This window comes from Zootermopsis nevadensis, unplaced genomic scaffold, assembly GCF_977971745.1.
Source record: "Zootermopsis nevadensis isolate Lab colony 2312 unplaced genomic scaffold, Znev_1.0 Znev_ptg000002l, whole genome shotgun sequence".
In the NCBI taxonomy this organism is placed as follows: Eukaryota; Metazoa; Arthropoda; class Insecta; order Blattodea; family Termopsidae; genus Zootermopsis; species Zootermopsis nevadensis.
In genome coordinates this window covers 13,310,262-13,335,586 of record NW_028259134.1, presented here as the reverse complement: position 1 = coordinate 13,335,586, position 25,325 = coordinate 13,310,262, and the positions used below count along the sequence as shown (strand labels likewise).

Genomic DNA, 25,325 nt, shown 5'->3' with positions numbered 1-25,325 from the left:
AAATTTTGAAAAAATTTCAAAGTGAAATTTTTCAAAATTTCTTGGTTTTGTGCGCTTTTTAGACAATTTGCAGCATTTTTAGATTTTTTGAAAATTTTCAAATTTTTCAAAAATTCCACCAACTGATGCCTTGTGGAGGATCTCTCTCGGACTGTTTCTGACGTACTGTGTCTCTGACGAATGCGGTCTGTGCCTGTCTCAGGCTTTGCGCGGACCGGTCTCTGTAAGACACGCCTCTGACATGCCGTCTCTTTGAAGCCCGGGTACGGAAGACAACACGTGAGACAGACGTGGACCTGCAGAGACCAGAGTGCTGCATAGGTGGGTTGGTGCAGACATCGAGGAAGGCAGCAACTGGGTGAGATGGAGACCGACTCCGGTAGAGACAGGATGTGGCATTCACCTTGACTGGCATGCATCTCTTATTGAGATGTTCCAAAAAAATTGAAAATTTACAAAATTTTCGAAAACTCAAAAAATGCTGGAAATTGTCTTTAAAGCGCACAAAACCAAAATTTTTTGAAAATTTTGAAAGTGAAATTTTTCAAATTTTTTTGATTTTGTGCGCTTTTTGGACAATTTGCAGCATTTTTTGATTTTTTGAAAATTTTCAAATTTTTCAAAAATTCCACCAACTGATGCCTTGTGGGGGATCTCTCTCGGTCTGTTGCTGACGTACTGTGTCTCTGACGAATGCGGTCTGTGCCTGTCTCAAGCTTTGCGCGGACCGGTCTCTGTAAGACACGCCTCTGACACACCGTCTCTTTGAAGCCCGGGTACGGAAGACAACACGTGAGACAGACCTGGACCTGCAGAGACCAGAGTCCTGCAGAGGTGGGTTGGTGCAGACATCGATGAAGGCAGCAACTGGGTGAGATGGAGATCGACTCCGGTAGAGACAGGATGTGGCATTCACCGGGACTGTGTCATGCATCTCTTGTTGAGATGTTCCAAAAAAATTGAAAATTTACAAAATTTTCGAAAACTCAAAAACTGCTGGAAATTGTCTGAAAAGCGCACAAAACCAAATTTTTTGAAAATTTTGAAAAAAATTTCAAAGTGAAATTTTTCAAATTTTTTTGGTTTTGTGCGCTTTTTGGACAATTTGTAGCATTTTTTGATTTTTTGAACATTTTCAAATTTTACAAAAATTCCACCAACTGATGCCTTGTGGGGGATCTCTCTCAGACTGTGATGTACTGTGTCTCTGACGAATGCGGTCTGTGCCTGTCTCACGCTTTGCGAGGACCGGTCTCTGTAAGACACGCCTTTGACATGCCGTCTCTTTGAAGCCCGGGTACGGAAGACAACACGTGAGAGACGTGGACCTGCAGAGACCAGAGTGCTGCAGAGGTGGGTTGGTGCAGACATCGAGGAAGGCAGCAACTGGGTGAGATGGAGACCGACTCCGGTAGAGACAGGATGTGGCATTCACCGGGACTGGCAGGCATCTCTTATTGAGATGTTCCAAAAAAATTGAAAATTTACAAAATTTTCGAAATCTCAAAAAATGCTGGAAATTGTCTGAAAAGCGCGCAAAACCAAAATTTTTTGAAAATTTTGAAAAAATTTCAAAGTGAAATTTTTCAAAATTTCTTGGTTTTGTGCGCTTTTTAGACAATTTGCAGCATTTTTTGATTTTTTGAAAATTTTCAAATTTTTCAAAAATTCCACCAACTGATGCCTTGTGGGGGATCTCTCTCGGACTGTTTCTGACGTACTGTGTCTCTGACGAATGCGGTCTGTGCCTGTCTCAGGCTTTGCGCGGACCGGTCTCTGTAAGACACGCCTCTTACATGCCGTCTCTTTGAAGCCCGGGTACGGAAGACAACACGTGAGACAGACGTGGACCTGCAGAGACCAGAGTGCTGCATAGGTGGGTTGGTGCAGACATCGAGGAAGGCAGCAACTGGGTGAGATGGAGACCGACTCCGGTAGAGACAGGATGTGGCATTCACCTTGACTGGCATGCATCTCTTATTGAGATGTTCCAAAAAAATTGAAAATTTACAAAATTTTCGAAAACTCAAAAAATGCTGGAAATTGTCTGAAAAGCGCACAAAACCAAAATTTTTTGAAAATTTTGAAAGTGAAATTTTTCAAATTTTTTTGATTTTGTGCGCTTTTTGGACAATTTGCAGCATTTTTTGATTTTTTGAAAATTTTCAAATTTTTCAAAAATTCCACCAACTGATGCCTTGTGGGGGATCTCTCTCGGTCTGTTGCTGACGTACTGTGTCTCTGACGAATGCGGTCTGTGCCTGTCTCAAGCTTTGCGCGGACCGGTCTCTGTAAGACACGCCTCTGACACACCGTCTCTTTGAAGCCCGGGTACGGAAGACAACACGTGAGACAGACCTGGACCTGCAGAGACCAGAGTCCTGCAGAGGTGGGTTGGTGCAGACATCGATGAAGGCAGCAACTGGGTGAGATGGAGATCGACTCCGGTAGAGACAGGATGTGGCATTCACCGGGACTGTGTCATGCATCTCTTGTTGAGATGTTCCAAAAAAATTGAAAATTTACAAAATTTTCGAAAACTCAAAAAATGCTGGAAATTGTCTGAAAAGCGCACAAAACCAAAATATTTTGAAAATTTTGAAAAAAAATTTAAAGTGAAATTTTTCAAATTATATTGGTTTTGTGCGCTTTTTGGACAATTTGCAGCATTTTTTGAAAATTTTCAAATTTTTCAAAAATTCCACCAACTGATGCCTTGTGGGGGATCTCTCTCGGACTGTTTCTGATGTACTGTGTCTCTGACGAATGCGGTCTGTGCCTGTCTCGGGCTTTGCGCGGACCGGTCTCTGTAAGACACGCCTCTGACGTGCCGTCTCTGTGAAGCCCGAGTACGGAAGACGACACGTGAGGCAGACGTGGACCTGCAGAGACCAGAGTGCTGCAGAGGCGGGTTGGTGCAGACATCGAGGAAGGCAGCAACTGGGTGAGATGGAGGACGACTCCGGCAGAGACAGGATGTGGCATTCACCGGGACTGGCATGCATCTCTTGAGATGTTTGGAAAAAAATTGAAAATTCTGAAAATTTTCGAAAAATCAAAAAATGCTGGAAATTGTCTCAATAGCGCACAAAACCAAAAAATTTTGAAAGTGAATTTGAATGTAAATTTTTCAAATTCTTTTGGTTTTGTGCCCTTTTTGGACAATTTCCAGCACTTTTTGTTTTTTGAAAATTTTGAAATTTTTCAAAATTCCACCACCTGATGCCTTGCAGAACCTGTGTCTCTGGAACTGTTTCTGGTGTACTGTGTCTCTGAGGAATGAGGTCAGTCTGACTCGGGCTTTGTATAGACCGGTCTCTGTATGAAAAGGCTCTGACGTGACGTCACTGAGAAGCGCAGGTGCTGCAGCGAACAGGTGAGCCAGAAAAGGGACCTGCAGAGATCGAGTCCTGCAGAGGCCAGTTGTTGCAGACAGCGAGGCTGGCAGCAACCGGGTGTGATACCGGTCGATTCCGGGAGAGACAGGTTGAGACATTCACCGAGTTTGGCAGTCATCTCTTGGGGAGAGTTTAGAAAAAATATTCAAGTTTTTCAAAATCTTCGAAAAATCAAAAAATGCTGGAAATTGTCTGAAAGGTGCACAAATTTTTTTGAAGGTGAGATTTTTCAAAAAAAAAAAAAATTTTGTGCGCCCTTTGGACAAGTTCCAATATTTTTTGATATTCTGAAGAACTTCAATTTTTTTTTAAATTCTCCCCACCTCAACCCTGGCAGAACCGGTCTCTGACTAAAGTGCACAGAGAAGCAGAGGATGCGGGATTTCAAACAAATGTTAATAAGACCAAAGAAATGAGAATTCATTCCGATACTGAGAACAGGTTGGCTATAAATGGAAGAGATAACGAATAGGTGGAATCTTTCCTATATCTTGGGAGTATGATCACCAAAGACGGAGTGGCAAATGAGGATGTCAGACACCACATAAGGAAGTGAATGGTGCCTTCATAGAGTGTGGAAGAACAGAAACATCTCCAGGAAAACCAAACTTAGACTCTTTAATAGCAATGCCAATTCAATTCTCTTGCAAATTTTCATTAATCACTGTCTATGCCATATTATTAATAGGAAATGGCCGGATGTGATATCAAATGAAAATCTATGGGATGTAACAAACTAGCAACCAGTTGGAAAAAAAGACAGAAGAGAGGAGATTGCGCTGGATTGGACACACTTTGAGAAAATTACAGGAAGCTATAGAGAGGACGGCATTGGACTCTAATCCACAGGTGTACGGAGATTAGGTCGTCCAAAGAAAACCTGGAAGAAGACATTTGAAGAAGAGGCAGCTGAGATGGGAAAGACCTGGAAGGAAGTGAAGAGACTGGCCAACAATCGTACAAGATGGAGATGTTTTACAGATGCATTATGCTCCAGTTAGGAGCTACAGGAATTAGGCATAGGCTATGATTATTCACCCCGCAGGATATCCAGTTCCTCTGGTGTTACATGAAGTCTGAGCTCCTTCTCAATTATTAGGTCCTGAATTTGGGTCAATTCTTCAGGAATAAGTTTGGCTGCATCAATATACAGAGCCTGAAGACAATAAAAATGATTCAGTCGAAACATTTTTAACCAAATGAATTTAGGCCTCATGCCTACCCTAACAAGTCAAAAATATGATTTTGGGCTTCTGAGTCATTCCACAACAAATCAACACAATACACATCCCAAACTGGCCACTGATTTCCATGAAAATTGCAGAGATATTACATATCACAAATGTATGTATCCATACCAATTTTGGGTGTTCCAAAATTTTCAACTTACAATGACCTAACTTTGACCCTATTAGGCCTAGAGAGAAAGGAAATTGGACAACTGATTACATTCCCTTTCCAGTGATATGTCTCACAGGTTTATTATTGGGTGAAGAATTGTGGTCAATCAACTTGACTTTTGACAATGAACTGCTAAGAATGCAGACATATTTTCATATCTGGGACCAAATTGTGATAGGAAGTTATAAATTATTATAATGTATAATTAGACACACTATTCACAAGTCAAAGAGAATATTAATAGGAGGATCTGCGACTACTTATAAGTCTTTGCTGTAGTTTAGAAAATAAACACAAGTTGATTACATCTTCAATTATTCACTTAGTTGCTTATACTGCCACTTCAGTGGACAATTTGCCAAGAAAGCTTATCACATGCAAACGTACTGTCCACAGACCAAGAGAAAAGCCCTGCGGGGGGAAGTCGTTTCTGGGGCGGCCCAGGGGAAATGTTTACTATCAAGTGGACTAGAGGGCTGCTATTGGTGGGAAGTGTGGCACGCCAGAGAGTTTCACTACTATACACAGAATGAAAACATCAAGTGTTTAGTGTTGTGTTCTGTGGGTGTTGTGATAATATTCTAAATTTAATCACTGTGCCACGTATGCTTTTAGGATGGGTCGTCACTCACAGCGAAATCTTGTGCATGCGCGTATATCGCATTCCCAGGTCAAAGTTCAATTTTGGTGACTCTGGAACTGAACTACGTTAAACTTCAGCATGTGACAGCTTGTTGGAACAGCATTTAATTTGCAAATAGGCAAAACAAATTCTCTAGCTCAGTTAGGGTCAGAGTTAGAGCAATCTTTGCAAGCTGCATCATGCCAAAAAATTCTTTTTGTTTCAAATTTTGAATCCGTTATAAAAATATAAAATTAGGGATTTTTGCTGGCACCTACAGTGTCTAATGGTCTGCCAAATTTCAGTGAAATCTGTAGAGCTGGAATGACTCTTTATGGAGTTATCAAATACCAATTTTGAAAAAGATTTGTAAATAATGCACTAACATATTTTCCGAGTTGATACTTGAGTTTCTTACAATGTGAAAGTTCAGAAATTTCATATGGATAAAAAAAAACATCTATTTAATACAAATTGTGAATTGTCATCAACACTGATTTTCATGAAAATCCATGCAAAGTAAAATTTCTCATGAGTACAGCTTGATAATGGCAACAAGCAGTTTTGTTGAAACTCAAATAAAATGCATCTATCAATGAGTCTAATATTTTATATCTTAATTGCGTCATGTTTGTGTTTTATTGATACAATATTTTATTTTCCGTCTATACACAAACTTAAAATAATGTTGTTTAAAATTACTTAAAATTATAACATTCTCAGTAGATACTGCATCTTGTTACATTTTTTGTATTGACGACATGTTTCAATGTGTATTACATCATCATCAGGTCTATCAATTTTAAAAACTGTTGTACATCTTGCGTTGCGTATATTGATTTGTTTGATTTTAAGTTTTTGTCTCTTCCTTTAAATTTGGAGGTTGTGCTTGGATGTTTTATATCTGTAAAATTAATTTTCAAATCGTGATTTTGGAAATTGACATAGGAAATATAATAATTTAAAGAGTTATTACGTAATATAACGTAATACAATGTAAAAGAATCATAATAAAAATCAGTAAAAGGTAGTAAAACATACCGGGTTGTAAGTGATGTGTTGTGTGTCCGATATTAAGAGACGGTAGACTGCAACTGAGATGTGTGTGTCGCGTGTGGTTATATATATTGAGTGAAAGTTGTTCAGGGGGTTGGGTCGATGAACTGTAGAGCATTAAATATCGGGTTGTTTGTGTAGATGTTGCTGTCATTTAATGCAATATTTTGTTTATGTGTTCTTTGTATATGGTATTTTTCTACTGTGTCTCTGTGTCGTTTGTTTTGTACTATTTTTATAATGTCCATTGTTTGTTCTATTTTGTTGTATGCATGTCCAGTGTTTAATATATGTTTTGCGTATGCTGAATAGTCTTTATTGTGTTTAATGGCTGTTATATGTTCTTTGTATCTTTGATTGAAAGTGCGTCCGGTTTGGCCTATATAGGTTAACGGGCAATCATTGCATTTCAACCTATATATGCCTGGTTGTTCATATTGATTTTTTGTGTCTAATTGTGGTTTTTGTTTCAAGATGTTTTTTATTGTGTTTTTGTTCTAAATGCTATTTTTATGTTATTTGTTTTAAATATTTTTGTTATATATTTGGTTTCTTTACCTATATATGTGAATGTGGCCCATTTGTTTTGTATATTTTCGTTTTCATTTATGTTGTTTACATTGTTTATTTTATTTTTGGGTTTTAATTCGTAATTATTATATCCGTTTTCTATTAGAATTTGTTTTATTATGTTACATTCAATTTGTTTGTTTATTGTGGTTATGGGATATGTATTTTTTCTGTTTATTAAGTAATTGATAGCCATTTGTTTATGTTCATTTGGATGGCATGAAGAGGCATGAATTATGGTGCTTGTATTTGTGGGTTTTCTGTATATTTTGAATTCGAAATTATTTTTGTTTCGTATTATAGTTAGATCTAAATAGTTTAATTTGTTATTTTGTTCTGTTTCTAAAGTGAATTGAATATTTTGGTTTATGTTGTTAAATTCATTTAAAACATTTTTTATTTTTTTATTTTTTGCATCGAAAATCATGAGTATATCATCTACATATCTACTATAGTATTTGATTTGGTATTTGTTTAATATATTTATAATACAATTATGCTCGAGATATTGCAAGAATATTTCAGATAATATGCTTGAAGTGGGAGCTCCCATGGGTAATCCTGTTTCTTGTTTCCAATATTCATTGTTGAATTGGAAATAATTTTGGTTAATGATAATATTAGTTATATTTGTAATTTCATTTATTAGATCTGTATTTAAATTTTGTCTATTTAGAATATCTCTTACAATATCTTGTAGCATAATTGTGGGAATATTTGTATACATATTATTGATGTCAAATGAACAAATTTGTATATTTTTATTATTATGAAAATTTAATTGTTGGATTTCATTTATTAATTTAATGGAATTTGTTATGTTAAACGTATTTGGTAGGTTACAGTATTCTTTTAAAATGTTTGCTATTTTTATTGCTATTTTATATGCAGGGGCTGATGTCCAATTTATTAGTGGTCTAATAGAATATGGGTTCTTGTGTAGTTTAATTTGTCCTGTGATGATTGGTGCGGTAGCGCTGTGGTTATAGTATTGTGTTTTGGGAGGGTTAAAAACGTTATTACATTTTTGTGTTATTTTTTGTATTTCCTTTTGGTATTTTGGTGTTGGGTTTTGTGTTAATTGTGTGAATGCATTTTTGTTTATAAATTGAGTAATGTATTTTTGGTATTGTTCTATAGAGAGTATTATGATGGTTTTACCTTTATCTGCCTGTGTAATTGTTAGTTTAACAACATAAACCAAAATATACAATTCACTTTAGAAACAGAACAAAATAACAAATTAAACTATTTAGATCTAACTATAATACGAAACAAAAATAATTTCGAATTCAAAATATACAGAAAACCCACAAATACAAGCACCATAATTCATGCCTCTTCATGCCATCCAAATGAACATAAACAAATGGCTATCAATTACTTAATAAACAGAAAAAATACATATCCCATAACCACAATAAACAAACAAATTGAATGTAACATAATAAAACAAATTCTAATAGAAAACGGATATAATAATTACGAATTAAAACCCAAAAATAAAATAAACAATGTAAACAACATAAATGAAAACGAAAATATACAAAACAAATGGGCCACATTCACATATATAGGTAAAGAAACCAAATATATAACAAAAATATTTAAAACAAATAACATAAAAATAGCATTTAGAACAAAAACACAATAAAAAACATCTTGAAACAAAAACCACAATTAGACACAAAAAATCAATATGAACAACCAGGCATATATAGGTTGAAATGCAATGATTGCCCGTTAACCTATATAGGCCAAACCGGACGCACTTTCAATCAAAGATACAAAGAACATATAACAGCCATTAAACACAATAAAGACTATTCAGCATACGCAAAACATATATTAAACACTGGACATGCATACAACAAAATAGAACAAACAATGGACATTATAAAAATAGTACAAAACAAACGACACAGAGACACAGTAGAAAAATACCATATACAAAGAACACATAAACAAAATATTGCATTAAATGACAGCAACATCTACGCAAACAACCTGATATTTAATGCTCTACAGTTCATCGACCCAACCCCCTGAACAACTTTCACTCAATATATATAACCACACGCGACACACACATCTCAGTTGCAGTCTACCGTCTCTTAATATCGGACACACAACACATCACTTACAACCCGGTATGTTTTACTACCTTTTACTGATTTTTATTATGATTCTTTTACATTGTATTACGTTATATTACGTAATAACTCTTTAAATTATTATATTTCCTATGTCAATATCCAAAATCACGATTTGAAAATTAATTTTACAGATATAAAACATCCAAGCACAACCTCCAAAATTTAAAGGAAGAGACAAAAACTTAAAATCAAACAAATCAATATACGCAACGCAAGATGTACAACAGTTTTTAAAATTGATAGACCTGATGATGATGTAATACACATTGAAACATGTCGTCAATACAAAAAATGTAACAAGATGCAGTATCTACTGAGAATGTTATAATTTTAAGTAATTTTAAACAACATTATTTTAAGTTTGTGTATAGACGGAAAATAAAATATTGTATCAATGAGTCTAATAGTATTATAACAAGAAAAGAATTTTCTTTTTAGTAAATGGCCACTTCGCAGACAAACTGCATTGAACACAATGAATTTTGTGTTTAGAAACATTTTGTTTATAAGAAATTATAACAAAATAAAACAAAAAACTTGCTACAAATACTCACTTTGATCCAAGGGCATTCCTCCACTGCTCTGTAAAATGCTGTCCTCCAGGTGCCTACAGTTCCATGATCATACAGGAATCGCAGATACAATCTCCAGACAAGTGGACATCGCTTGGTAAGACGTTCAGTCTTCAACAGCGTGAACAGTGCTTCCAGGCGATTCTTAGCACTTTTATCAGGCACAATAGGTCCACCTGCACGAGCAATAGTTACAAGGAGTGTGTGAAACATTTTATTGCCTCATGCATTATTAAAATATGTCCCATTACTGTATTTATGCACAGATTAAATTTTGGGAATGCTTTCTTCCAATCAGTTCAAAACCTTTTCTATTCCCATCTCCTACCTAACATGATTGAAAAGGTGCACTCTTTGGAGTACACCATAAGGTGTTCTTCACTCACGCTAGAGCATGAAGAACATCTAAAAGAAATAATGACACAAAACAATAATTTTAACTAATGTTTTGTAAAGATGCTGTGTAAATGCTTGGGTCTAAAAGGAAGGTAGTACCAGGAATTTGGAGAAAATTGCAAAATGAGCAGCTTCTGTAGTGTTCATCAAACATTAGAATGACCAATTCAAGGATGATGTGATCAGGGCATGTGGTACACATGGGAAGATCAGAAATACATATAAAACTTTAGTAACTGAAAACTTGAGGGGAGGAGAATACTTGGAAGAACTAGGCAGACATGAGGAAAATATTAAAACTTATCTTACAGAAACAGGATATGAAGAAGTGGACTGGTTTCACTTGGATCAGAACAGGATCCAGAAGCAGACTTGTGAATATAGTAATGAAACTTTGAGTTCTATAAGACGTGAGGAATTTAAGAGTTGTCAGATAACTTTTGTTCTAATATTCATTGTATCAAAAATATTACTACTTTATATGAAACTCAAAACAAACTACAAATGATTTATAAAAAATAGTATATGACATGGCATAAAGTATAGATCACAGTAGCATTTAAAAATTTTATTTCAAACATTCTTTTTTGAGACTATATATACTTAAAGAAAGAGGGGGTACACTTCTGCTTTTATGCAGCCATCATTACTTTTGTTAACACCAGACTTGTATTTGCGGTAAACAGATATTAAAACCTGTTAAATATTGCAACTCTGCAAAGAATGTGTTTGAAAAATATATGTACTCAATCAGGAGTAGATCAATCCATTTCACTGTCATCAGTTTTAAGCCTTTGATGGTCACAATGCAGCAGGTATTTGCATTGCCTCTCACATTATGATACCAATATGAGGCATAAGAAATATTTACTATCTCACCTATAGCAAAGAAATAATCAAAACAGCAGATTCAGCCATCAAAAGTCAAAGCCATCAGAAGATATCTGATAATAAGTAAGTCTTAAATTATTTAGTAATGCTATACCAACATCCAAGAATAGGCAAATGAGAAAAGATGATGATGATGATGATGACAATGATACACTTGGAGATAAAAAGGACACATTCATATAATAAATTCTTCTCAGTCTAAAAGCTGCATAAGGTTTTTTAATGAAGAAAACACCATTTCGAGAACCATCTTTGTCCTCAGGGTACTGTAGTAGTAGGAGATCCCATCTGCACTCTGTATATACCCGACCCAGTTCCATGTTACTGGCTACACGTTAGATAATAGGGCTTGGTGTGTGGAGTGACATGCTTGCTATTTTTAACCCAGCTTTCTGATTGGATAACATGTTCATCACCAGGTACCAGGCCCAGCTCAATGAGAATCCCCCCTCTCTGTTGAAGTTCATGGAGTTAAGTTGAATTTCAATTGCTTCCTTCACGAGGCGGACCATATAACTGAGAAGAATTTATTATACTTAGTTGCCATGAAAGCTTCAGATCAGACCATTCATAGCCTGTTTTAATTAAATTACATATACAAGTCATTCCTTTCATCAAAGATAAATTTTGAAAAAGACAAAGTGAGTTCAAAACAATGATGACCTGATTATATAGTATTTAACTGAACTTCAGAGAAAGTTCTTCATACAACCATCAACAAAGAAATCTGTTGAAAGAATTGTCACTAATAATAGTCAACATCAGGTGCTTATGATGTGTAGATCATGGCTAATTAAACCATCCCATCTTAGAAAGCATCCATTTATACACCACAAGCACATGATAAGTAACTTTTAGTCAAAACATATAATACAACAAATGTTTGTTCATCAAAGATTGTATGAAGAATAAACAATATAAAATGTCACATCATCATCACAGGTGGTCATGATCAATGACAAAGAATTAAGCTCACTCAATATAAGTGAAAATCTGGTGATGTAGTTTGGTGTCCTATGATACCAGGGACACATGAGAAATTTTAAGTAGCTATGAGCAGTATTTGCATTTTTATTATATAAAATTCAGTCCTCCATGTGAAAAAGCAAACTATACCTGTGTATAAATAGTTGTGTGCCTGTAAACCAAGGTTTTCCCGCTGATAGTGGCGCTCTCTTGCTAGAAGTACCAAAAATAAGTGTGCAATCACAGAGTCTGTTTTTATGAAATACTGTGTTACTTTCCACCAGGGGCTGCCCAAACCATTTACTCCAGACTGAAACAATTCAGGAAGTGTAAATACGCAAATTCTGCTCTTGATTTCATTCATAATATAGTCCAATATAGGCAACTCTCGGTTTACGAACGGTTGATTTACGAACATTCGCTATAACGAACGTCACAATGCATTCAAAATTTCTTAGTCACCAATAGATTGAGTTCCTTATAAAACGAAATGCCAAATGTATAGTGAACATAATTGTAAGTTTTAAATAAATAAACTTTTAAAAAATGTATTTATTACAATAATTACCACAAAATTATTATATAATAACTATACTGAACTGTTCTTGGTTAATAAAACTAATCTAACCAGTAAAAAACTGTTGGTTTAAATCATATACGATAAACCATAATGCATAAATACATTATAATAAAACGTATTGTATAGACCATTTGATGTTTGCTACATGGTTTTAATGCTTTAAATAGCTGTTAATGTATACGATGCGTATCGTAAAAGCTCAGGAATGCAAAATACACATAACGAACTAAACCGTATAATGAACGTCTTGGAATGGAACTCGTGCGTACACCAAGAGTTGCCTGTAATTAATATTACTAAGAATGATAATCTAGTTAAAATTCATACAGAATACTGAGGTTCTATCATTGTTTATAAGACTTTATGAGCACAACTTCATAAAGCAATGAAAATATCCTTGGAGAAAGATAACAACTTTGGCCTTCCATACTGTGAGACATAAGAAAATTTGTTTTTGACTAAGCAACAATAAAACAGTACTGCTCTTACCAGAAGTTTAGCAGCACTGGTCAACAAGTAAATGTTATTAGGGAATTCCTTTATGGCCCTTTGTAGCACTTCTCGCAAAACAGAGTATGTGCCAGGAGCTTCACTACAGTGATGATGCAGCATGTTGACATAGCTTTCAAACAATGACTCTCTACGACAACTCATCCTGCAACAATGACAATACACATCAAATGACCGCAGTTTTCAATCCGTGGTTTTAACCACACCGGAAAATTACAGATTCCTAAAACGCCTATTTCTGATGTCTTGTGTGAAATATGTAATGAAAAACAAAGGGAAAAATAACAATATTTATTCTTGATTAGCTTTGGTGACAATAAGTTTATAAATAGCTTTATATTAGCAATTAATAGTTTTCCTGTCTGCCACAAAAGCACAAGATGAAGGACAAGGAGTATGAAATTTTAAAAACTGTTATATCCAAATTATAAAACTATTAATAAAAAAACTGAACTAACCCTGGTGGGAGTGGACTCATATGTATAAGTAAAATTAAAATGAAAAACATTTGAAAAATGTTATACTCTTAAATGGAATGAAAAGTGGAAACAAATAAAAGTATTAAAGGTAAACAAGTTTATAAAGAGGGTACAAAATTATGACTACATATTTATCTTGCAAGACTTTTGCACAAATATTTAAAATTTCCTGTACTTACACTGTGACAGCAAATGTGGAACTTGAGGTTGGTGGTATCTTTGCCAGAACATCTTCAATAACAGCACCACCCGCCCAGGTAGACTGAGTGAGAAACAGCAACCACGCATGACAGCTTATCCAGTCTACATAGAAATCTGGCAACAGATGTCCAGTAACAGATGCTGCAGCCTTTGCACTGGCATCCTGCAGTAGCTCAGTGCCAATGTGGTAGAACTTGTCTAATGCAAGTGCTTGCTGCTCTGCTGAAATCTCCGTTTTTAAGAGAGATTTTCCAAGACCAAGTGCTATCAGAATTGATATGGCCCTCTGTTTGTACATGGTTGCATCTTCTGGTGTTAACCTTGCGCGAGAGAGGTACAGTTCGCACAAAGTCCGATACAGAGAACAAAGCCCAGATTTCTCCTGCTCATTCAACACACTCACTACTGGTAAGGCACTTGGTTGAGCTCTTATCGCTGTAGTAAGAATATTACAGGATCCATCACGGTTGCCAAGCTCCCACTCTATTAAAGCATATTCTCGATAAAACAAAAAATTATTCCTATTTTGATCCTGTTTCAGGAACTCTTTCAAAAGAGTTTTGAGTTTCTTCTTTCTAGATTGTTGCAATTTGCAAATTTTTAATCTGTCAAGTACAAGAAGAAGTCTTTCAAATCGTAGCCACCAAACATAAAATGCAGTTCTTGAAGGCTCCGTCAAGCAATTGCAACACAACTGAAACACTTTCAAAACAAACTCCAGATAATGCTCTTGTCCTAGTCTCTGATCAATATACTGTGGCCCTACAGTCAGTTGGAAAACATCTTTAAACAATCCTACACATTCCAGTTCCACTGTTCCCATTGGGAAGAAAGATGGAAGAAGCATCTCAATAGCATCCATGCTCCATGACTTCTGGTGCCTGTTGATAACGCGCAGAGCAGTGTCACGGCAAGGAAGAAGTGGAACTTTCAGTAACATGAGTACCACAGCTGTCAAACGAGGAACAAGAGAAGCTGTGGTGATGGGATGAAGAAGATCTGATATATCATCAGAAAATATCAACCGCTGTGGATCTTCACAATCTTCATCTGATGTCCATGGAAGCCAGTGGACCCCCTCTCGCAGCTGTTCGACTCGCAACCAAAGCTCTGACAGAGGCAGTTCTGATGCAAGGATATGTTCCTCTGACTCAGCTACACAAAAATAAGGCACAATATCAGATTTATAACAAAATAATCCCATGATACAAGGTCTTCCTTGAACATGTAACAGTTATTCATTTGAACAATATATTCCTCATTTTCACAGAGCTTGATGACAGAACCCTAACCTGAGCCACTTAAATCCTATTTACATCCCTCAAAACATATTTATCTGATATCTATTTTCATAATATAATTCCAGCTAAAACTAAGTGTCTACAATGTTTTCAAGTTCTCCAACCTATTTTCTACATGTCCCATCCATCCAATACTTCTTGATCACCTTCTTCGTCCTAACAGATTAACCAAAGAATAAAGATTATCGAGTTCCTCATTGTATACTTTTATCCCATTTCCTATTAATTTCTCACAAAACAGTGATTCAAGAAAAAGAAGAATCAAAAGTATACGACTTCATACAATTTCACTTTACTTAATAACAATTAGGTGTGACTGTACCTGAAAATGTATTTTTCAGTAAAACTATCAGATGGGTTGTAAAAAAAGTTTTCATTATAGGTTTGACATTATTATGATAATAAATCAAAGTCTACATGCTCTCTTGATTCTAGAAAAGTAGCAAACAAAACTGCAAGCATCAAATGTAGTTTGGGTGAAGTGGTAACATATGTAAACATACTGCCTGTAACATTATTTCAGTGTAAACTATTGTTTGAAAATCCAAGATTCAGTCAGGCAGTAGTATTCTGTTTAGATTAGAACTACCAGCTATCTACTGCATATGGGTAATACAAATAACAGGCAAAGTAGCAATTAAAATAAACCGAACTACACAAAAAATCCAAATGGCCTAGAGTAGAACTACCCTACAAGCTTCAGTAGAAATTAGTCTAATTAGTAGTCTAGGTGCTGTTACTTGCAGATCAACAAATGCAAAATACAAAGGTGCATAATGAAAAAACCTAAACTACTCAAATAAATAGATTTTTAAAGTGTTGTAATTTTCACTTGAATGTCTGGTTTTCTTTATCATTGCACACTGTAAATAAATTCAGTCCCAGAATGTATTTTATAAATATCCAATGACTGTTAAGTTCCTTATATACAGAGTGAGTCAGAAGTATGTTTACAAACTTCGTGTGCGTGTTCCAGGATCAAAAATAAGAAAAAATGTTCCTATGAATATGGGGTCGCAAATGTTTCTTTTTTGAAATAATAGCCAAAAATAAGTTTCAGTGAATGACTTTATGTCAAAGTGAATCCAGCTTCCAGCAAAGATTTTCAATTAACGTTTGGGTAGGAACTGTTGGTGACATGCTTCCTGGTCCACACATGCTTCCATCACGTCTAACAGGACCTTCATATCAGCGATTTTTAAGAAGACACTTGTCACTTCTCCTTGAAGATGCACCACTTAATACAAGAAGACAAATGTGGTTTATGCACAATGGAGCCCCAGAATATTTCTCCCATCACGTCATTTATCATCTAAATGAACGGTATCCTCAGCAATGGATTGGGCGTGGTGGCCCTGTAGCATGGCCACTGAGGTCACCGGACCTGACTCAATTGGACTTTTATCTGTGGGGTCACTTGAAGTCCATAGTTTATGCAACACCCATAAACAATGATGACGACCTACGGGAACATGTGCAGAATGCATGCCATATGATTTGAGGAAACCCTGGTGTGTGCGAACGAATCCGTCAGTCTTGTGTATGTCGTGCTCGGGCATGTGTGGAGAATGGAGGAGCAACCTTTGAGCATCTGTTACAAAGAAACATCCCTGTCCTTATACTTGGCAATAAAGGCATACATTGAAACTTATTTTTGGCTATTATTTTTAAAAATAAACATTTGCGACCCCATGTTAATAGGAACATTTTTTCTTATTTTTGATCCAGGAACACGCACACAAAGTTTGTAAACATACTTTTTACTCACCCTGTATTTTAACACCTAAATCAAAATATTATTTAAAGGTGAATGTGACAACAGATAGACTTTTCAGCAAGCCTTTGCTTCTTAAACGTTGGTGTATGGCATCCAAATAAACAATGCTCTTACAGAAGTCAATAAATTTTTGTCACTTGAATTTTTATACATACACAAAACTCTACACAAACTTTATTGTAATCAACAAATAATGCTAGAAGAAATGATTCAAAGGCTGAACTGCTTTGTAAATTAGTACTAAAGAAAGACAGTGAACATGGCAGGCAATTTACACTTAATATTATTCCTACAGATTAATATGAAAATAAGAGGTTGTCTGCTTACTGACTATCTGTTCTGAGAGTGTAGAGCTAATTTTAAAATAGTTGCTGTCTGGCTGTGACAGGTTCAGTTCAAGATACATCCTAAGCAGTAACCACAGCTGCTCCCACAGTCCAGCCTGGCGAAGAAACAACCCACAGTCATGTAGCAGCACTAGAAACAAGAAAATATTTCAGAGCAGAAACAGAAATTATGTTAATAAATACTAATCATGTTAAGTAAATCATACAGTTAACTGAAAAAAGGAGATGCCAATAAATTGTAAAAGTACAATATACAAGAAACAGACTCCAATCAAGAAGGAAACAAGTAGAATCAATGCAACTAATATTCAATTCTAAAGTACAATTGGGGAGAGCTGGAAGACTCGCTAAGCACACTGCTAACTTCTAAGAAAATCTTAACTCCATGGAGCTTTGGACATCATATTGCATAACCCGGCAGTTGCAAATTTAAGACTACTTCAAAGAGACCACCCAGTCAGTCATCAAGAAACTGCTTAACACTTCACTGAAACTACATGTCAGGCTTGGCATGAGGACAACAACATTTAAAGAGGAAGAATATTTGCTATAACAAATAAAAAAGGCTATTCCTTGGATGTTACTGCAACAAATTTAAATTTCTGTAGGTCTCCCATAAAGATAAAATAGCTATGTTAGTTGCACATTTCATCATTATCATCCATTGATATTTCCACCAGGACAGGTTATTTTATGACATAGTTTTTTCTCCTGTATATATCCATTCTTTCCCTAGTCTTTTAAATATCTTCCTCCTCTCTCTATTGGTCTCACTACCTTGACCTTGTTATCTTAATATGTTTTATTTTACATCTTTATTTCTAATACTCTAAAATAAATTCTACTGATATCTACAAACATACAAGACATGTCCTAAATTCAACTAACTTCCCTTTTCTTAAATACTAAAACATTTATCAAGAAGAAAATAAAATGTGTGTGTGTGTGTATTATATCCTCACCCCAAAATTAAAAAGGACACAACATAAAAAAGAAACATGCATTACCTACCTATAATCTTCTCCTCAGCAGGCTCTGTTTGGGCAGCTGGAGCCCCCCTGCGGAGCTGGTGGAGCCGTGTCATTGCCTTGCTGTACAGTTGGATGACAGTGGGGACAGTGCACAGTGCTAATGAGCATTGAGAGATACCCACATAGCTATGCCACAATGCCAAGTTACTGGGCTGTTTCTCAAGCATGTCCCACAGCTGACGAGATAAGACATCAGCAGGAAACATGGTCTCAGCTACATCAAACCTCTCTTTCAGCAAGACTTCTGAATCCGGGTTATGCAGTAGTGCCTGAAAAACGTATGTTATAGCACTTAACAAATTATCTAACTACAAAGTAAAGGTCTTACCTGCACAGCTAGTAAATATTCTGCAAGTCAAGGAATTCCCTACTTTAACAAAAGCTGAAAATTATTCACATATTCACAAAGGCCCACTGTAGGACCACATCCTGAGCCATTTCAATCTTGTTCACACCTTCAAAACCTATTTCACTGAAGTCCTCCCATCATCATTACTGAAAATCTTGTATGTTTCCCTCATGTGAGTTACATGACCCACCCAAACAATTCTTCTGCACTTTATCATCCTATCCAGTGTTCCACATAACCCACTCGCTGATTAAGTATGGGAAGTATGACAAGTACATAATTATTTTCATACAACATACTGAGAGACAAAGCAGTGAGAAAATTTTGGTAAGTGGCTGGTCAATTTAAGTTGTATTCACAGAGTTCAAACTCAAGCAATATTAGGTACAGTATAAACTGAAGCTCCACACTGCATAATTTTCATAAATCCACTGTTAATTCATCTCCAAAGCCCAATGTTGGAGTGGAATGGTCAGTAATCCTGTTTTATATTTGGGAAGTTCTGAGATTAGGACATTAGGAATTCAAATAGGATGCTGTCACTCAGGTATGGGAAGGATTATCTTATAGGAAGTTGACAATAGCTGTAATATCAAATAAAATCTTAAATTACAATTCAGACAAACATACAAGACCAACTAATATAATAAAATTCAAACATACCTTATCTAAGATGGCCAACTTCCTCTCGGCTGTCACACGGGCACCAGTAGCTCCACCACCTCTACGGTAAGTTTTCTCAAACTGTGAAATCACATCCTGAAATTTACAACAAAAAGTTGTAAAAAACACAATTCCTCATTTGCGAGAACAGCGGATCACATGAAAATAAGTAGGAAATGTTCAAATAAATGCATGCAGCCCTTTTAACACCAAAAATTCGAATAAATATGTATTATTTTGTTGTGACAGTGACAGAACTTATTACAATTACCCTATTGTCAGTAACACAATATTTTGATTACCATGAAATATAACATGTTAACATATTACAGAAACATTTGCAACCAAAATCAAAGAAGAAAAAAAATAGGTACAAACTTAATTTCCAGTGTGGTACAAAAATTAGTTTCCTGTGCCCTTCATGTCTAGTGAGATGGCGAAAGAAGTAGGAAGCTGTTCTCCTGCCACTAATGTTTTAATAGAAACCTTTTAGACACTACAGACAGGAAGAATGAAACATTTCACCTACATATTTTGTGAAAGATTAACACTGCAATTATTTTCACAATTAGGCCTATATGGTGATATTTGTGGAAAAAAACTAAATCCATGTCCCCACTGACTATAAAAGCAGCCAAAGAATAGCCCCCCCCCCTGACAAAAAAATTCACATGTATAACATATATACTGCAACTTCTAAAATTAAGAATTTAACCTATGCATGGCATTGCTTTACAGACTGAGCAAATATAATACACTTTTTATATATTCAATCAATTACCTCAGCAGAAGGATAAATTCAAAGTGAACTCTCCAAGTTAACACATAATATACCAGTCTATCAAACTATTTGCTATTACATGTAATATCCACAGAATACCTGAATGAACAGAATACCTGAAAGCGAACATATGTGAGCCAAAGTTCTGCATTGGATGGCTGCTCAGTAAGATTTTTATTGTACTCGGCTGTGCTCTTTGATAGTTCTTCTTCTAATCTCATGTCCCCAGCCAACGTACTGCTATCATTCTCCTGCTGTTTCTAAAAATAAAATAATTGTTACTGATGATAATTATCAATACTGGCCACTTTGAAGAACAAATATTCAGTCTTGTATTGCATCCCATACATACACATACAGACAGGATACTTGGTGGCTACACCAGGGCACAGCCTTTTTTATGCATGAATTCTGCATCAACCTTTTCTAGTCACCTACTGTGAAAGTGAGATTGCAACAGTATCATTGAGAGAAATTTGCTTATCTATGTTACAGGAGATGCTAAAAATTTCCCCATTGACTCAAATACATTCTCTAAACCTCCTAAATAGATTACATCTCACAAACTGTAGTTGTTCTCCAGACATATGGGGCACTTCAAAATTAATTAATCCAAGTTCTTCTGTGTGTGGACTAATTTAACAGACTTTGTTTTATAAAACCAGAGTTTCAATAATTCTGTAGCAGTTCTTGTGGTCCCTTCTGATACTTCCATTTCTTATGCAAAGTATTTAAGAGACTTGCAAGGTGACCGTTTAAACTAAGCTCTGATATTTCGTCCAGTTCTTTTTGTGTGAATATTTGACAATGACCTCATTGTTTCCTTTCTGTTAACATGCCAGATGCTCTTAATTTATTAACAATATTATGAACAGTGTTTATGTGGGGAACTTGAACCCCAGAGCGCTTTCTTCTGACTTTGTTCTGACTGTGCCCAGCAGAATTACACTTACATAATATTCACATAAAACACCTGATGTTCTAGTACAAACTTCTTGATTTCTTACATAAAGAAAATTTTTAACAACACTGAATCACATGTGACTGTCCCAAGGAAATACACCATATCTTATCATTACCGCTGGCTTGGTACAGTTATAAGAACAGAATTGATAAATGGCAGCTAGAAATGGACTATACATATACAATCCAGAGCTGTTAGTTTCTGATCAGTGATATGTAGTAATCACAACCTTTGCTTCAAGCCTGTTTCCAGTAGCAGTTGCAACAGAGTCTCCAATAGCAGTAGATGTGATCTGTTCCAGAGTTTTGCTCAATTTCTGGTTTTGTGTAAAATAACGATTCAGGTGTTTCCTTTTCTTCGATATTTTCCTGATATTTGAATAACTCAGTGAAGACCAATGGGAGACATGATACCTGAAATAAACAATTATATATTGCCAATAAAATAATATCTAAAAATTTAACCAACCACATCTGGGGTGTGTAAAACTTCCATCTACTCTATGACAGAACAGCAGAACTACAGCTACCTGAAAACAAAATGCTAAAGAAAACACACTGATATATCTACATTATGGGAATTTCTGTTATAAAGCTGTCCATACAAAAAGTTACTAAATTACAACACATTTATAATGGCTGTAACTTTTTATACGAAGAACATGTATGGAACAACTGTAAACATTTTGGTCGCCTGAATTTTGTTAAGTAGAAGTTGTACATATCTCGGACTAAGAAAGAGCAGCAAATGGAGATGATAATAAACAGAAACTTCATTATTTTACAATCTTCACTTTCTGATATTGGGACAATGAGCTGTGCATAGGGCATGATGAAAGAATCAGAGAACTTTGTAAGGGAATTTTCACAGAGACAGACTTGTTTAAAGAAGACATAAATAGTACAATAATGACAAAACAAACTTTAGGGAAGCAGAATACAGTTACATGAAATTTCTCAGAATTGGATCTACTGATGCACAGTGATGATGATAAAGATAAACATTCTGATATCATAACAATAGAAAGTCAGAATTTAAAATTTAACATTGCTTACAACAACAAAAAATACCTCAGAGTTTCTGCTGTCACAGTTATTATTTTAGGGTTATATATTTATACTTTATACACCATAATTTATGGACCAAAGCAATTACGAGCTATTCAATGACTTTGAATCACTTTCAGAGCTTATACAACAAATAAAACATAAGGAAAAATACTATGAATGGTAAATTTAAAGGAAAAGGAAAGGTTGCAACAAAGGTACATTTTTAAGGTACAATCCCACAATGTATCTGAAGGACTGCCCCACATTATACCACAGCTAATTATACTGCAAAATCAAATACACTGGATGTTCACTTAAAATATGGGTGTTAAAGCTGTCTCCTAACATCTGTATTATGAGACTCTACCACATCTTACTCTGAGACCACTGCTGGATCAGAGATAAAGTTAAGGGGTATGATAATGTGCTGCTTGGTTGGGGCTATTACACACCTCATGGGAGAATGACAGATGAGTATGGAGCAATGCAATGACTAGCAGTAAAAAATTGAAGAACTTGGCAAAAACCTGATCCAGTGCCACTTCATGTTGTTTGAAGTCATCAGGGATTGAACCTGGGTCTCCGCAGTGAAAAACCAGCATGTAGCTGCCTGAACTATGGCATGGCCTATGTGGAAGGACTGGTTAAAATAATTAAAAACTTCAGTAATGAAAATTGCAAGTCTTGTTATGGTATAATACCATGGAATTATACCTCCTCTAGCTTTCTGACTCATAAGCTACATGCAAGTAATTCTCTATAAAGCACAAGAGTTTGAGTGCTCTTTACCGAGGGTTATTAAAAATGGATTAAAGAGATAGGATATGAACAAGTGGACTGTTCATCTGGCTCAGGATAAGGACCAGTGGTGGTTACTTGTGAGCACAGTAATTAACCTCTGAGTTCCATAAAACAATGGAAAGTCCTTGACCAGTTAAATAACTGCTTGTTTCTCAAGAGGATCTCTGCTTCATGAAGTTAGTTCATTAGACTAGAGTATAAAATATCTTATCATAAAATAACTCTACTCTTTTTTATATATCAAAACTATGCAAGGAAAATTGTTTATTTGGTTGTTTTATGATGCTGTATAAACACCAAAGACTGTGTACAACTGAATTAAATACAACAATATGACATTAAATGAAGGAGTAAGAAGAATTTTGGAGGAAGTGGTTACAGCTTATTGTAAAACAAATCAGGAAAACTGTAAGAATCCTGAGTTCATACAGCTAGTCCCAATGTACAAGTGTATTACCATAGTTCTAACCCACTTGGTATAAAGAAAGCATCATACTGACATATTTGTTCATAGAATTATCATAGTTTTCAAATGAAATGAAATGAAATGAAATTTAAACCTTCAAACTACAGGCTGCCAGCCACACTCTAACTTCAACATTATTAGTTTAGCAGTATGACAGAGTGGCATGCCGCCAGCTGGACTATTTGTAAGATGACTTATCATCCAATAAAAGCTAACAAATTACAGAATGGAACTCACCGAGGTACAGCTGGTCTGCACAGAGTTGCAACCCACATATTTCCTTTCTCACATGTTTTATCTTCATAGAAAACTGTGTTGTCCGCTGTAACACTAATTGTATGTTCTTCATTGTGCTTCCTAAAACACAGACCAAAAAATGTATGTAATGCAGCTATAATTTCTTACAGCATAGTTTCTGAATTTAGAAACATTCCAGTGATTATTTGCAATACAAAAAAAAAGTGATTCTGTGGTTATTTAAAAACACAGATCAACTACATAGCTTACACAATTTGTGTTCAAATTTCAACCTGTGATGAAGTTCTCTTTCATATTATGTAAAATTCAGCCACATTAAATGTAGCAGAAAGTTTAAAATTAACCAGACCAAATTTCAATCTTAAGTGCATCTTAGGTTATCAACAATTTGCTTATTAAAGTAAATCACTCACAGAAATCTTTAACAGTGCAAGATGAGATAAAACCCACCTTCAAATAAAAAAGTATGGGTTTCATCATGTCATGTAAATAACACATTCATATTATCAGTTCTTCACCTTAAATGTTTGTTGTAACCCTTGAACTTCTTATGGCTTGAAACTTTCTGCCTTTTATGATGCCGTTGAGATTCTGACTGATTTGTAGCTGTAGAAATCTCTGAGACCACAGTCTGTACTTCCTTCTCATCTGGCAATGGAATCTGAGAGATTTCTACAGAAAAACTTGGATTTTCTAGCCACGCATTTTCTGGAAAGGAAAATAAAATACAATGCTACTTTAACATTGATGATTCTATCTGTCAACAAAAAGTATCCATCCTTTCTAAAATAAACACTACTTCCCCCTCCAAAAGTTTCTCCAATAAAGTGGTGAAGACATATTAAAAACAATTCCTGTTACAGTCCATGATAAATATTTGTGTGAAACGCCTGTTAAAATTAAGTGAGTAATTATTATTTCATACTTTAATCCCTCACACTCTTTCATCCTTTGTTATATCCATTTCATACCTTTATCTCCTTCCATCCTTTCTACTATATTTTTCTACTTTGTAATATTTAAAAGTGTAATTGAAACTAATATAATAGTCTGCAATTTAAATCTCAAGCATGAAGATACAGGAGAAAAAAAAACAATGAAAAATATCAACCATAAGTACATATTACAAAAAGCCAAAGTTTTCTGCAAGATCGACAATCATCTAAATATCTCATTCATAAACAAATTTTACATTTTCTCAGTGTGAGCTTAAAATCAGGTTCGGCTGTAAGTCCACACATCACAGGTAAAGGCTACTTTCAGAATTCCCAGTAATACCATGATCTAAAATGCAGCCAGCAGAGGCATGTTCAACTATGTGCTAATTCCCAAGAGACGTTTATATTTACATAAATCTAAACATGTGACTTACAGTCCCAACCTTTTCCGTCTCCTTAAAATGCAACATAAAATGCTTGTCTATAACAAACCTGCAAAATCTTTCTGATTGTCTTCTTCATTATGTTTCCTTGGTACTGAACTAACATTAGAATATGCCGGGAATAAAGACATACTGTGTGTCAAGGGCACATCACAACCAAGAATAATTGTTCAATTGCAAATCGTCAACAATCATGGTAAGTAATATGAATGCACATACACTTTATAATACACAACACATAAATGAAACGAAGCACTTAACCCTTTCTTAACCTCAAATAAATAAATCAGTGTGACCAACAAAATGTGTGTGTAACAACTGTAATAAGTTTAACATTCTCTCTTTTTAATGTATTCATA

At 35.3% G+C, this 25,325-nt stretch overlaps 1 protein-coding gene across 2 annotated transcripts; it reads right to left on the bottom strand.

The window, feature by feature from the left end:
• Nucleotides 1-3,991: 3,991 nt before the first annotated feature.
• Nucleotides 3,992-25,307, bottom strand: LOC110832195 (nuclear exosome regulator NRDE2). Of its 2 annotated transcripts, none has more exons than XM_022068991.2 (13): nucleotides 25,016-25,307; nucleotides 24,104-24,293; nucleotides 23,565-23,684; nucleotides 21,241-21,424; nucleotides 20,164-20,307; nucleotides 19,267-19,362; nucleotides 18,235-18,523; nucleotides 17,204-17,353; nucleotides 13,777-14,953; nucleotides 13,098-13,263; nucleotides 12,179-12,338; nucleotides 9,758-9,951; nucleotides 3,992-4,554 (listed from the first exon to the last, which is right to left on the bottom strand). In XM_022068991.2, the coding sequence occupies exons 1-13, from the start codon at nucleotides 25,095-25,097 to the stop codon at nucleotides 4,429-4,431; spliced, it is 3,078 nt and encodes a 1,025-aa protein (XP_021924683.2). In that variant the 5' UTR covers nucleotides 25,098-25,307; the 3' UTR covers nucleotides 3,992-4,428. The 2 variants fall into 2 exon arrangements, with proteins under 2 accessions (XP_021924683.2, XP_087206094.1); XM_087349968.1 differs by having other exon boundaries at nucleotides 20,164-20,301.
• Nucleotides 25,308-25,325: the final 18 nt, after the last annotated feature.